General features: G+C 39.0%; 2 protein-coding genes across 2 annotated transcripts in view; both read right to left on the bottom strand.

The window, feature by feature from the left end:
- Nucleotides 1-2624: 2624 nt before the first annotated feature.
- Nucleotides 2625-5080, bottom strand: LOC120631933. Its single transcript, XM_039901637.1, has 3 exons — nt 4967-5080; nt 3993-4216; nt 2625-2830 (listed from the first exon to the last, which is right to left on the bottom strand). The coding sequence occupies exons 2-3, from the start codon at nt 4185-4187 to the stop codon at nt 2645-2647; spliced, it is 381 nt and encodes a 126-aa protein (XP_039757571.1). The 5' UTR covers nt 4188-4216; nt 4967-5080; the 3' UTR covers nt 2625-2644.
- Nucleotides 5081-6297: 1217 nt separating this feature from the next.
- The window catches only part of LOC120631928 (CLIP domain-containing serine protease 2-like), a 28164-nt gene continuing 22341 nt past the window's right edge, over nt 6298-12120 (bottom strand). Inside the window, exons 6-8 of the mRNA XM_039901629.1 lie at nt 9651-9756; nt 7744-7924; nt 6298-7082 (exon numbers count right to left, since the gene is read on the bottom strand). Of these exons, the coding sequence (XP_039757563.1) occupies nt 6842-7082; nt 7744-7924; nt 9651-9756 (528 nt within the window). The 3' untranslated portion in view covers nt 6298-6841. The remainder of the gene's footprint in view (nt 7083-7743; nt 7925-9650; nt 9757-12120) is intronic.

Consider the following 12120-nt stretch of genomic DNA (forward strand, 5'->3'; position numbering starts at 1 on the left):
TTAATGATATACAGAAAATTAAATGCGGGACCAACAACAGACGCGGGCTCTTAGCCTATATTTATATGTAGTGACTTCTGACGGCATCTCACTACATCTACCTCGATATGATAACAAGTTTTCCACAACTTGTCTTTATTTGGCAATACATTGATGTGTCCTTTTTTTATTTCTTCTCGGGACAGGTTCAAAGTAAAAAAATAATTTTAGAAAAATTTGTAGGTACCAACTTAGTGCTTTTTTTTTTTTGAAGTAGGGCAGGTAAACGAAGCGACGGAGTGCATTTAAATAACTTTCTTTATGTCTGGTTTTTCTATTCAGTTCCTATGAAATTAGGACCAGTTGTATCGTAAAGGTATGCTTAGTAAAAACGCAATCTTAGACACATTATTTCCGAGTTTATGTAGTTAATTGTAGATACATAGCTTTGTAACTTTTATCTTCTTTTTTATTAAACATAAATTATTAAGAAAGCTAATGTCGTTTGCATAACCATGATAGGTTATCTAGATATTTTTTTATTGACATTTGTAAAATACGTTTTCCACGCCTGGATAAAATGATCGCCCTCGTTCAAAACATGTGCTCATAATAACTATTGCTCTGTTATTTGGGGCAGGCGACTTCAGTACGCGATCATATCAACACATTAGGCCTAGTACAGGGCACGGGTCACCTCACACAGCGAGAAAGGTTCAGCCCTAGTCCGCCACGCTGGCCCAGTGCGGATTGGTTGATTCCACACGCCTTTGAGAACCTTATGGTCTACTCTCAGGTTTCCTCGCGATGTTTACCTACCGTTAAGGAAAGTGATATTTTAATTGCCTAAAACGCTCATAACTTGTAAAAGTTAGAGGTGCTGGGATTCAAACTTGGCCCCCCGAAAGTGAAGCCGAAGTAGGAACCACTAGGCTAGATTTTGAGACACTTTCGAAAACTCTTTTGAACCTTTTCAAGAATCAAAACTCTGCAACGTCAAAGCAAAATTGACTTACTCGATAAACAATTTCAAATTTCGTTAACTGGTTTTTTATTTTGCCAGGACCATTTGTGTTAGAAGTGTTATTCTACAGAACACTGATAGTGGAAGCCGGCCTTCGAACAAATTTCATTCTAGGGGCAGTTAAAGTACATTAATTTTGCTCTGAGGTTTGATTCTCGAAGAGAACTACACGATTGCGAGAACGCAAAATCTTATACTAAGCGTGCACCGTACTGATTTCACCTTTCCCAAATAACAGAACATTCATTTGATGAGTGAGTTTGAAGGACTTGCCCAATAAACTTAGAATAGTGGAATAAAAATCCAGTAAAATTAGTTGGTACTGAAGACGGACAAGCGCGGTAGGAAACGGCGAAAAATATAATAATGTCCCACTAAAAAACAAGTATATAATTTATATTGCTATCATTGCTCTGTTATTTGGGGTAGGTGACATCAGGAAAATGTACATGCCCAATAAACTCAGATTTATTTCAAAACAAATCAAGTAAATTTAATAGGTAGGGTCCGATAGACATGGGATACGAAGAATATAAATGACGATAGCCCTAATTCGAAACAAGTGTATATTCTATTTAGTATCATTGCTGTGTTATTTGGGGCAGGCGACATGTTTACTTATATCAATAAAATCTCAACACAATATCAAAACCTCTCACTATTAGCTTGTTGTGTAATTTTTCCTGTATAATTAAGGAAGGCTGACTACTGAAACACAGTTGATACTAGTGCAGTAGTCAATGAACAATTGGATTGTTTTACAATTACACATAGTTATTTGCAATGAAAAATGTACCTATCTAATATCTATAACCTATTATCCGTCTAAATAATTTGTGGAGTTTTTACATATTTGTATTTATCATGTGTACAATATGTATATCAATTAAATAAATTAATATTGAAGTATTAGAAATCAGAATATGACCTATTTGAGTTCGTGATTTAATTCTTTATTGAATTGCAATTTACGAAGCTCAACTATTTTTTGGGTAGATCTCACGCGTTCTTACTAGTTAAGTGTAGACTACTGATGTCTTTTTGACGTGACAACGTCTTATAATTCGATGGAGCCGGCTGCACGCACGAAAAAACCATGACGTATGCGGCGTTACCTCGCTCTGAGGCGTTTCATTCAAGGCTTGAAGTGCAAGCGAGAGCGCGGAACGAGTGACAAAGAGGCACAGTCGGCCTCCGCGTTCGACATCTGTCTCTCTCCTACTTGAGTGAGCGATGCGTCCGCGTGGACAGCTTCTATACAATAATACATTTACATGTTTTCGGCAAGGATGAAGTGCAGTGAAAAAAGAATGTGGTTTCAATTGTTTATAGCAACGATAATATCTATCAAGCAAATTAAATTAAATTTTATTTTGAAAAATGCAACCATACCATCAGTATTTTCTTACGACGTTATCACGTTCAACTATCGTCAGTAAGCCGACTTTACAGACAACCAATTTTTTAATCGTCTACACGCCCGACTGTAGCCAAGTGGGTATGTAAGTGAGTGAGACGGTCAAACATTTAATAAGATTTCTTTGGATAGTGTAGCGCTCTTAATCAAGAGGGTCTGAAGAAATGATTTTCTGTCAGGTAAGATATAAAATGTGCTTATCACTGTGATTTACTCGTAGGTTTTTATTTAACACAATTTGTAGATTCGTTGGTCATGTGCCGGTGAAGGTCGTTGAACAGTTTGAGGCCCAATGTGAACATGGTGATACTTTTTATTAACTGCCAGTTGTAAGGATCTTGAGTCTTCTTCCATAGCTCATTGGCACTCTTCAACGCGGATGATAATCTTCGTTTTATTGCACGGTATGGCTGAAATTATATGTTTCTTGGTCGACTTGACATAAGACATTTCTAAGGCTATTCGGTCATCTGTCTGTCAAAGCTCAGTGCACTCAGGTCTTAAAAAACAGCAATATTGTCGTAGCAACACTGGTACTGCATTTTATCAGCAAAATGAACACAGTTTCGTTCGTACAAAGTTTTTTCCGAGCAGATTAGGGATTAAGGAAATCCGGAGTAGGAACAATGGCTATTTCATCTGCCTTGACACGTTTAGCCAACGGGCATGACTGATGTTGAATAATAATCGATAAAGCCCACTAACCCGCGCTGGAGCAGCGTAATGGGAATAAGCTCTATAGACCTACGAGATAGAAAGAATAATATAATCGTGATGATTAGGGAACAAAATAAATAAAGCGGTTGTTGAGTGGATTTCTTTTGTGAGCGTTGACTGGGTTGACTGACCGCTCCTGATCGATCCTTAGCTTGTTAACATGGGATTATCTATTTAGAATATTCACATGAAGTAGGTACTGTAATTATGTGGCAATTAGCAGCACAGCGGGGAGTGCGTACTTCATAATTTCCTTTGAATCACACGTGCAAGAGGCCTGGTAAAGAGAGGTTTGATAATTGATATACTTAGCGTTTGAGCTACCACGTAACCTGGTCTAAATAAGAAAACCAACATAATAGTTGTTTGGAACTAGTAAACACTTTCTGTAAGATATTTTTCTCCGTCTGGACTGTTGATGCTAAAGATTACTAGTACAAAGTTAAGTAATATTCAAATGACAGATAGGTCACTTCAAGGCTGAAGTGAATAGGCATTTTAATGCTCCGTTGCATTCTAACCTGCATTATTATTTTCGTAATTTTGCCACATAACTGCGAACATCACTATAAATGCTTTCTTACAGCAACGAATCTTGTGTTTCGGTAACCTAGCATCTAGAGTATGGCACATTAATAAACCCGAACTCCTAATCGATTTCTTCTTACTTTAGTACCAGAATTCTAAATCTCTTCTCGTTTCTCACTAGTAACGAGTAATATATAAATTTACGTTCAAATGATGAAATAATCTGCACATCCTACCGGATTGAAGGGTAAAACTAGTGCGGGTCATAAAAAAACATAAAAAGGGGAAATATGCCTCCTAATTCTTAAAAATATAAGCAATTATTACATCAACAGGTGGAGTTATCGCTCCTGGACTAGTTTCGATTCTTGGTGTCCCATTTGAGGAAGTTCCAGGAATACCAGCTATTAGTAAGGACGTCGAGGGCACAGGTGCTGCCGATTTTTGCGGATGGCTCGTGGAAATGCCATCATTACTTTTATTCTGTTTACTGATACACGATAATTTCTTGCAGCCGATCATTTAACAGACTATATTCTCTGCATTTGGACCTGCATCGTTTTATCATAGTTTTTGATATTGTAAAATGTTTTACTGCTGTCACAATGCTTGTCAATTGCTGTTGGAGTTTATTCTTCTTCTTCCATTTTATTATTGATTGTTCTTCGGACTGTTGTATTGATTTGATTGACGTACAGTACCTTTACTATAACTTAAAGTTACTTATAGTCCCACATATTATAGAGGATAAGTTATAGTGAATGGACTGTACGTCAAGCAATGCTTCAACAGATTAAAACACCAATTATTGTGACAGCTTATACGTCTGAATAGGCTGTATGTTTAATGATCTTTGCCGTTCCTAAAGAAACTAAGCTAATTTTCTAAAACAAAGTTAGATACATAAGTTGAAACAAAAAAAATATAGACGTGAATACAAAAGAATGAACAGAATAGAATAGTTTTTGTTTGCTGGAATATTGTTACAAAATAAGGTATGGGTATTATATAATAGTCAATAGTATATGCTCTAAACTACAAGTCTCCGATTACAGAGGAGCAGTAGCGTGCATAGAGGGTATGCAGATTATATAAAATTATAAAAATCTCCAGTACGATATATAAAATACTTAAGGATAGGCATTATAAGAGTAAAAAGCCTTCCCTTAAGTTTTTTTTAACTCGTACTGAATTAATATAACTCATTTTATATCATCTGCATACCCTCTATGCACGCCACTGCAGAGGACGCCTGCGCCAAAGTAGGTACAGAGTATCGCAACACAACAAATTTACGTTACCATAAATCTCCGATGCTTGTCTTGACAAATTTGGGACAAATTTGGGAGCTGTCTAACTTTGTAAGTAATTTTCTAGAATTTGTATAAAAATAAAAAGTGTTAGTTAGACCAAACCAACCAGATTATAATTATTATAAAATTTCTTTTTTTGGCGTGTTGTGAAAATTTTAGCACGATAAAAAAGGATTATTGATAAAAAGGTTAAACTTAAATAAATCTTTATTCCTAGTTAAACTTGCGTTTTATACATATTTCTCAGTCTCGGACTGACACGTGTATTTATTATTGAAAAGTATAATGTTATAGTTCACTACCGGTATTACTGTATTTTTTTTACGTATATAATCTTTTACTTTTCTTTTTCTTGCTTTCTTACTTTCTGTCTGATTATTTTGGTTTATTAGTCTTCCTCCTTTATCATCTAATTATCTGTTATCTCACTGCGTAGATCCTCCTGCGTATCCCGTGTCTCTAAGTAATTATTTATATTCTTACTGACTTCCTTTAACTTCCTTTCTCTGTAATTAACGGCACCGTAGTATTTGGAACTCCAAAGACTAAAGACCTACGTTCAGCAGTGAACGTCCATTGGTAGACATGATAATGATGACGATGATGATTGTTAGTACCGTTCACTCAATCCCCTTTTTCTTTAAATAATTACTCGTATTGGCGTTCAGCGATATTTCGTTATCTCGCTTAGTTTTGGAATTAAGTAAAAAAATTGGCTGTCTGTAAAGTCGGCTTACTGACGATAGTTGAACGTGACAACGTCGTAAGAAAATACTGATGATTGTAATTTTAATTTTATTTGTTTGATATATATTATCGTTGCTATAAACAATTGACACCACATTCACTTTTCACTGCACTTCATCCTTGCCGAAAACATGTATGTAAATGTATTATTGTATAGAAGCTGTCCACGCGGACGCATCGGTCACTCAAGAAGGAGAGAGACAGATGTCGAACGCGGAGGGTGACTGTGCCTCTTTGTCGCTCGTTCCGCGCTCTCGCTTGCACTTCAAGCCTTGAATGGAACGCCTCAGAGCGAGGTAACGCCGCATGCGTCATGTTTTTACGTGCGTGCAGCCGGCTCCATCGAATTACAAGACGTTGTCACGTCAAAATTAATATATTGATTTATAGTATAGTGTCTCCGTTATAGTGAAAAAACCTCCATGCCTGAGAGTTGACCATAAGATTTTCAATAAAAAACATTTGGCCAGCATGGTGGAATACGTATAAACTTTTTGATTCTGTGAGGAGACCTGTACCCTGTAGTAATCCGGTAATTGGTGGACAATGATGGTATATATAAAGTCTTCCTGTCTCCTTTTCTATCTAATTATTTATTCATCTGTTTTCCTTATACCAGTCAGTTGAACTTCCTCTGTCTTTTTGTGTTATGGCGTTATGATAAAATTTATCTATTCTCACTGTCGTTCAGTGGTACACAATCTTCAGTTGCCTTCTCTTGTATCTAAATAATAATTATTTATATATATTCTTGCGGTTGTTTAATTGACTTTTTTCTGTCATAATAATTGTTTACCTGTAGTATTCTTTTTCTTACACCTTTGAGAAAAGGTTCACGAGGCTTTCACAATTCACAATCGTTAAGTTTGCTTGCTTTCTCTCTAAACCATTTAAATTTGTCTGTACTTACACTCACTTACTTGACTTCCTTTCACTCTATAATTATCTATATTTAGTTCACAGTCGTTTAGTGACGTTCTCTCTCTCTAATCAATGTTATTTATTCGTAGGACTCAACTGCGTGCAACTGCCCAATTTCTTAGGTTTTCTTCAATTAATTTCGTATCTGACAATCTTCTCTTATACTCTATTTCACAAACTTACTCGTATGTATTGTCATCCACGTATATTGTCCAAAATCCAATCCATATAATTAGCGACCCTGGTATAAACTCCTGGGAATCCCCCAACACCACATCGCTTCGACCCGTAGGACACAATGCCTCGTTGTACATACCGGACCCCCACGGCCCTGGTCCTACCAGGGTACACGAGCGGGCCACCTGAGTCCCCTCCACAGGAGTCCTTGTCTGGAATACCTCCCGCGCACATCTGGGAGTTATGGATAAGGATAGACCTGAAATAAAGAATTACACATTATGAATACTTTTGAAACAATCGAAGCATGTTTTGGCACTTTGTTAGTTCAATAACATCCCATCAAAACATTTCACAAGACCATATGTCCATGTAACTCGCACTGTCAAAAAGTTATCAGATTTCGTGTAGAGCCAAGCCAACTCTACACGCCCTAACTTCACAAATTCTACAAGTTAGTCAACATATGTGGCTGGCATTTTTAGGACGCTTTCATTCATTCCCCGTGAAGTGTCGCTCTGTTTATAGGTTTTACATGGAGCTTGGTTCGAATTTTTACTGTACAATAAGTGAACCCTAAAACTTATAAGCATAACATTTGGGCTAAATCCCATACTATTATGAATTGAGAACTATTATACTGTTAATATTTTATTTTTTATTTACTGGTATTATAGTGTACTATTTATATTGTGAATTGTAAAAGCCTCGTGAACGCCTGTAAGGAAAAGAATACTACAGATGAATAATTATTGTGGCAGAAAGCAAGTCAACTAAACAACCGCAAGAATAAATATATAATTATTATTTAAATAGAAAATAAGGCAACTGAAGAAGAAAGTGGTGAAATAAATAATTAGACAGAAAAAGAAAATACCGCTGACATAAGCAACGAGAAAAATTATTTTAAGTTGGCTTACCCGTCGGTATAGATCGCCTGGCACTCGCTGTTGGAGATGATGGGCAGGTCAACGCTTAGCAGCACCGGTGACTGCAGCCCGTCTTCCGTGGCACCCCAGCCCGCCACCACACCGTTCAGCCCTTCCAGCCGCTCTGACTGCAAGGCGCTGGAAATCGGCAGGCAGATCGGCTTCATGCTGTCTGAAAACATTAAAAGAATAATTCCACCGAGAGCAGCATCTACCGTTTGGTGACGGCAGTTCAGAATAAAGATGTCACCACTCGTCCTCTTTCTGCGGGTGTTGTAGGAGACGACTGAGGGAATCATAACGGAGAACAGGTCATTAGCGTTCTTTGTACTACTGCTACTACAGTATTTACTGCGATCACCACTACTCACACGTCTACTCAGAGTGGGGATTATGGGCAAACCCTACCGTTGGAAGTGGTTTTTGGTTTAAGACTGGCAAAATTTGCTTTCCTCTGTCAGTTCGTTGGAATTGGTTGCTCTGCGTGTAGATTTTAGTGCCGTTGTACTACTCTCGTATTTTACATCCGCACTGGATGAAACTTTAGGTCAGGTTTTACGACTTTCTTATCGATGTTATTGGGGTCCCCACTAATATTAGAGTAATATTGACGGGAAAGAATCCCTTCAAAAAGAGAATTGCTGGATATCACGTAATAAGATCCCATTTCAATGATTGTTTTTATTCCAAAGGTAGCAACTTTAATTTAGTCTTATAGAAACTTGGTAAGGATCTGGTGAAGATTACAAGTGATAATTTATTAGTGGTATAATAACACTAATGGTATACTGTACGCAGAACTAGCATATAAAATTAAGTCATTAGATATTTTAATGGCACAGGCCGCCATTACACTACATAACTCAAATGGCCAGTTCGCAGCGCCCTACCAAATAATTTAAAAACATTAAAAATATAAGTTTTCATTCCTTGTATAGGGTTAAGCTACGTTCTCATAAACGTGCCTAGTGGCCTAGTAGTACTAGAGCTTTTAGTGACAGAGCTGGATTTCTGCCGCTTAGCAGCATTGTTGCAATGCTGTGTTCCGGTTACATGAGGTAAGCATCTTCACCACCAATGACCTGCGAAATGTTGCTCTGTTTATAGGCGTTGAATTCCACTTACTATCAGGTCGAAAATTTGCTTGGTCATTTAATCATTACTATAAAATAAACCAGCTTCAAGCCTCTATGTAGTTATTCCAATCTCCGAACCCCTTCACAAAATTTCGGTATCATTCGTAGCCTTTTTACAAGATCGAGTCGTTTTCGTATAGTAAACTCACTATAGTCAATGTAAAATTGACCTAATTTCACTCTTTTTAGACTCGCAAATCCTGTACTTCTGATTTTTGTTTTACAAACATTTTGCCAAAAGCCCGAGCTGAAGAACTGTAGGCGAATTCGAGCTTTAATTTAATGTGAATAAGATCTATTTTACTCCGATGTTACAGTGTTTCCATACTCGAAAACGACTCCTCGATTGCGAGTGAGAAAATCTTGTACTAAGCCTACTGCACGGCTAGCATGGGCAGGAGACAATTATCTCCCCGGGGAAAGGATAAATATTTAACTTCTCCCACAGCATTATCACTTGTGCGCCAGTGCTCTGTGAGTACACTTGAACATCCGAATAATATGTGCAATAATAAACGAGGATAAACTTCTCCTATTGCCGTTAATTATATTCCTTGTCAGGGGATATAATCGGGGGATATATTTTTTTTTCTTCTGCCTATGCTAGCCCTGGTGGTGTTTTTTACACAACTACTCACTAAACAGAAGAAGAAGAATAAACACTTTATTGCACGTAAACACACATGTAGAAAAAGAAACATTCATGAAACAGATAAAAATGTGAAGAGTTGAGCAAGAGATGGTATGACAATAAATCGTTACCTAAGGAGAAATCAGCTGGTTCTGCAAGCCTTATGAGGCCGATGTCATCTCCCAGGTTCTGTGGCGAATAATCTGGATGTGGGATCAGGGTTTCTATTGGAACGGTCTGAAAAAGAAGAACATTGACCATGTACTTTTAGAGTTATCTTTAAGCATGCGCTAAGCTTTAACTTTAAAAATATCTTTATTCAAGTAGGTGCCATAAGTGGCACTTTTGATGCGTACATAAGAATTTCACGGTAGTGACATGATGGCGATAACCACATTCGTAAGCTTAAAACGAAAGCTACGAGGGTTCCAAACGCGTCCTGGTCTAAGAAGAAGCCCATAACAAACTTAGCCGGGTGTTTTTTTTTGTCACCATCTCACAATGTCATTTTAAATGACCGTGCGACTCAGTCATGTCTGAGATCCATATACACCAGCACGAGGTCTTAAAAGCACTTCGCAACCTTGACGTGAGTAAAGCCAGTGGCCCAGATGGTATATCTGCAGTTGTCCTGCGGAACTGTGCTCCTGAGTTGTCTCCTGTGCTGACACGCTTGTTTCGACTCTCTCTAAATTCTGCTCAAGTCCCAAAATCTTGGAAGATTGCGAATGTGCAGCCAGTACCCAAGAAAGGTAGTCGTGCGGACCCGGCCAATTACAGACCTATTGCCATCACGTCCATACTCTGTAAAACTATGGAACGTGTACTCAATAACAAGCTCCTCTCATACCTAGAAGGAAACGATCTTATATCAGACCGACAGTATGGTTTCCGTAAGAACCGGTCTACTGGTGATCTTCTAGTGTATGCCACTCATACATGGGGCGAAGCCATTGAGAAACACGGTGAGGCACTTGCTGTCTCTCTGGATATCTCCAAGGCTTTTGATCGGGTCTGGCACGGCGGCCTTCTCAGTAAGCTTTCTGCTTACGGAATACCTGCTGGCCTTTGCAGCTGGATATCTGATTTTTTGAGGGAACGGTCTTTTCGAGTGGTTGTCGATGGCCACTCTTCTAACCTCATGGCTGTCAATGCCGGTGTTCCTCAGGGATCTGTCCTCTCCGCTACTCTCTTTCTGCTACACATCAACGATCTTTTGAATCCCAATCTTTTTGGGTACGCTGATGACAGCACCGTTACGGAGAGGTACTTGTCCAGCCCTAGGGCCAGTGCTAATGATATCCTTGAGCATAGAGAGTCCTTGGTGGAGCGTATTAACTTGACTCTAAAAGAGGTGTCTGATTGGGGTGACGCCAATTTGGTTAAGTTCAATGCTGCCAAGACGCAGTCGTGTTTATTTTCCGCAAAAAAGAGCCCTTTCACCTTGGCTCCCACTTTCCGGGGTGTATCCGTACCAATTAGCGACCATATTGAGCTCTTGGGTGTCAACATCTCATCCAATCTCAATTTTGGCAAATGCATCGAGTCCAAAGCCAAAGTGGCAGCAAAAAAACTTGGTATCCTCAATAAGGTTAGGCGGTACTTCACGCCAGGTCAACGCCTCGCACTGTACCAGGCTCAAGTGCGAACCTGCATGGAGTACTGTAGTCACCTGTGGGGTGGCTCTGCCAAGTACCAACTTGAAGCTTTGGATTCGGTGGATCGTCGCGCCAGGAGAATTATAGGCGACAATTCGTTAACGCAGGCGAAACTACATAGTCTCCAGCACCGACGCAATGTTGCCTGTTTATCGGTTTTTTACCGGATATACTTCGGTGAGTGTGCTCAGGAACTTCACAATCTTGTTCCCCCTTCCCCGTTTTACCACAGAACAGCGAGACACCGAGAGCGGTGGCATCCTTATGTGGTTGATATCCCATCAACACGCACGAAACGTTTTTTATCCACGTTTCTGATACGTGCCGCTAAGATGTGGAACGCCCTCCCGGTAACTGTGTTTCCTGCCACGTATAATTTAGGTACCTTCAAGGCTAGAGTGAATAGGCTTTTTCTAGGCAAGCGTGCTCCAACCTAGACCTCATCATTGCTTTCTAACGGGCATGATTGTCGTCAAACGCTGGCCTATCGTTAATAAAAAAAAAAAAAAAAAAAATTAAATTATTAGAGAGAGAGTTGCGCCCCTGATCTGCCTCCTAAGTCCTGGCGGCCAATGCTCTTAATCCTCACCTCAGTTAGGTATAGAATTCCTATTTGTATGTGATGTTCAAAATTCAAAATTCACAATTTCAAATTCATTTATTTCAAGTAGGCCTAATATAAACACTTTTGAAACGTCAAATCTGTCTGTTTGTAGTGACTCCATCGTCTCGGACCATTGGTTCGGAAGCAAGATTTTACTGAGAAGAAGAAAGTTCATCATCACGTAAATCATTATCCACCCATTCCCGGCCTACCACAGAGCACGGGTCTACTCTCAGAATAAGAAGGGTCAGGCCACCACGCTGGCTAAGCGCAGTTTGGTGAAAATCACACGCCCTTTTTTTTCACGACACACATCTTGTGTGTACCGTGAAAATGCCG

Source organism: Pararge aegeria, chromosome 19 (assembly GCF_905163445.1).
Source record: "Pararge aegeria chromosome 19, ilParAegt1.1, whole genome shotgun sequence".
NCBI lineage: Eukaryota > Metazoa > Arthropoda > Insecta > Lepidoptera > Nymphalidae > Pararge > Pararge aegeria.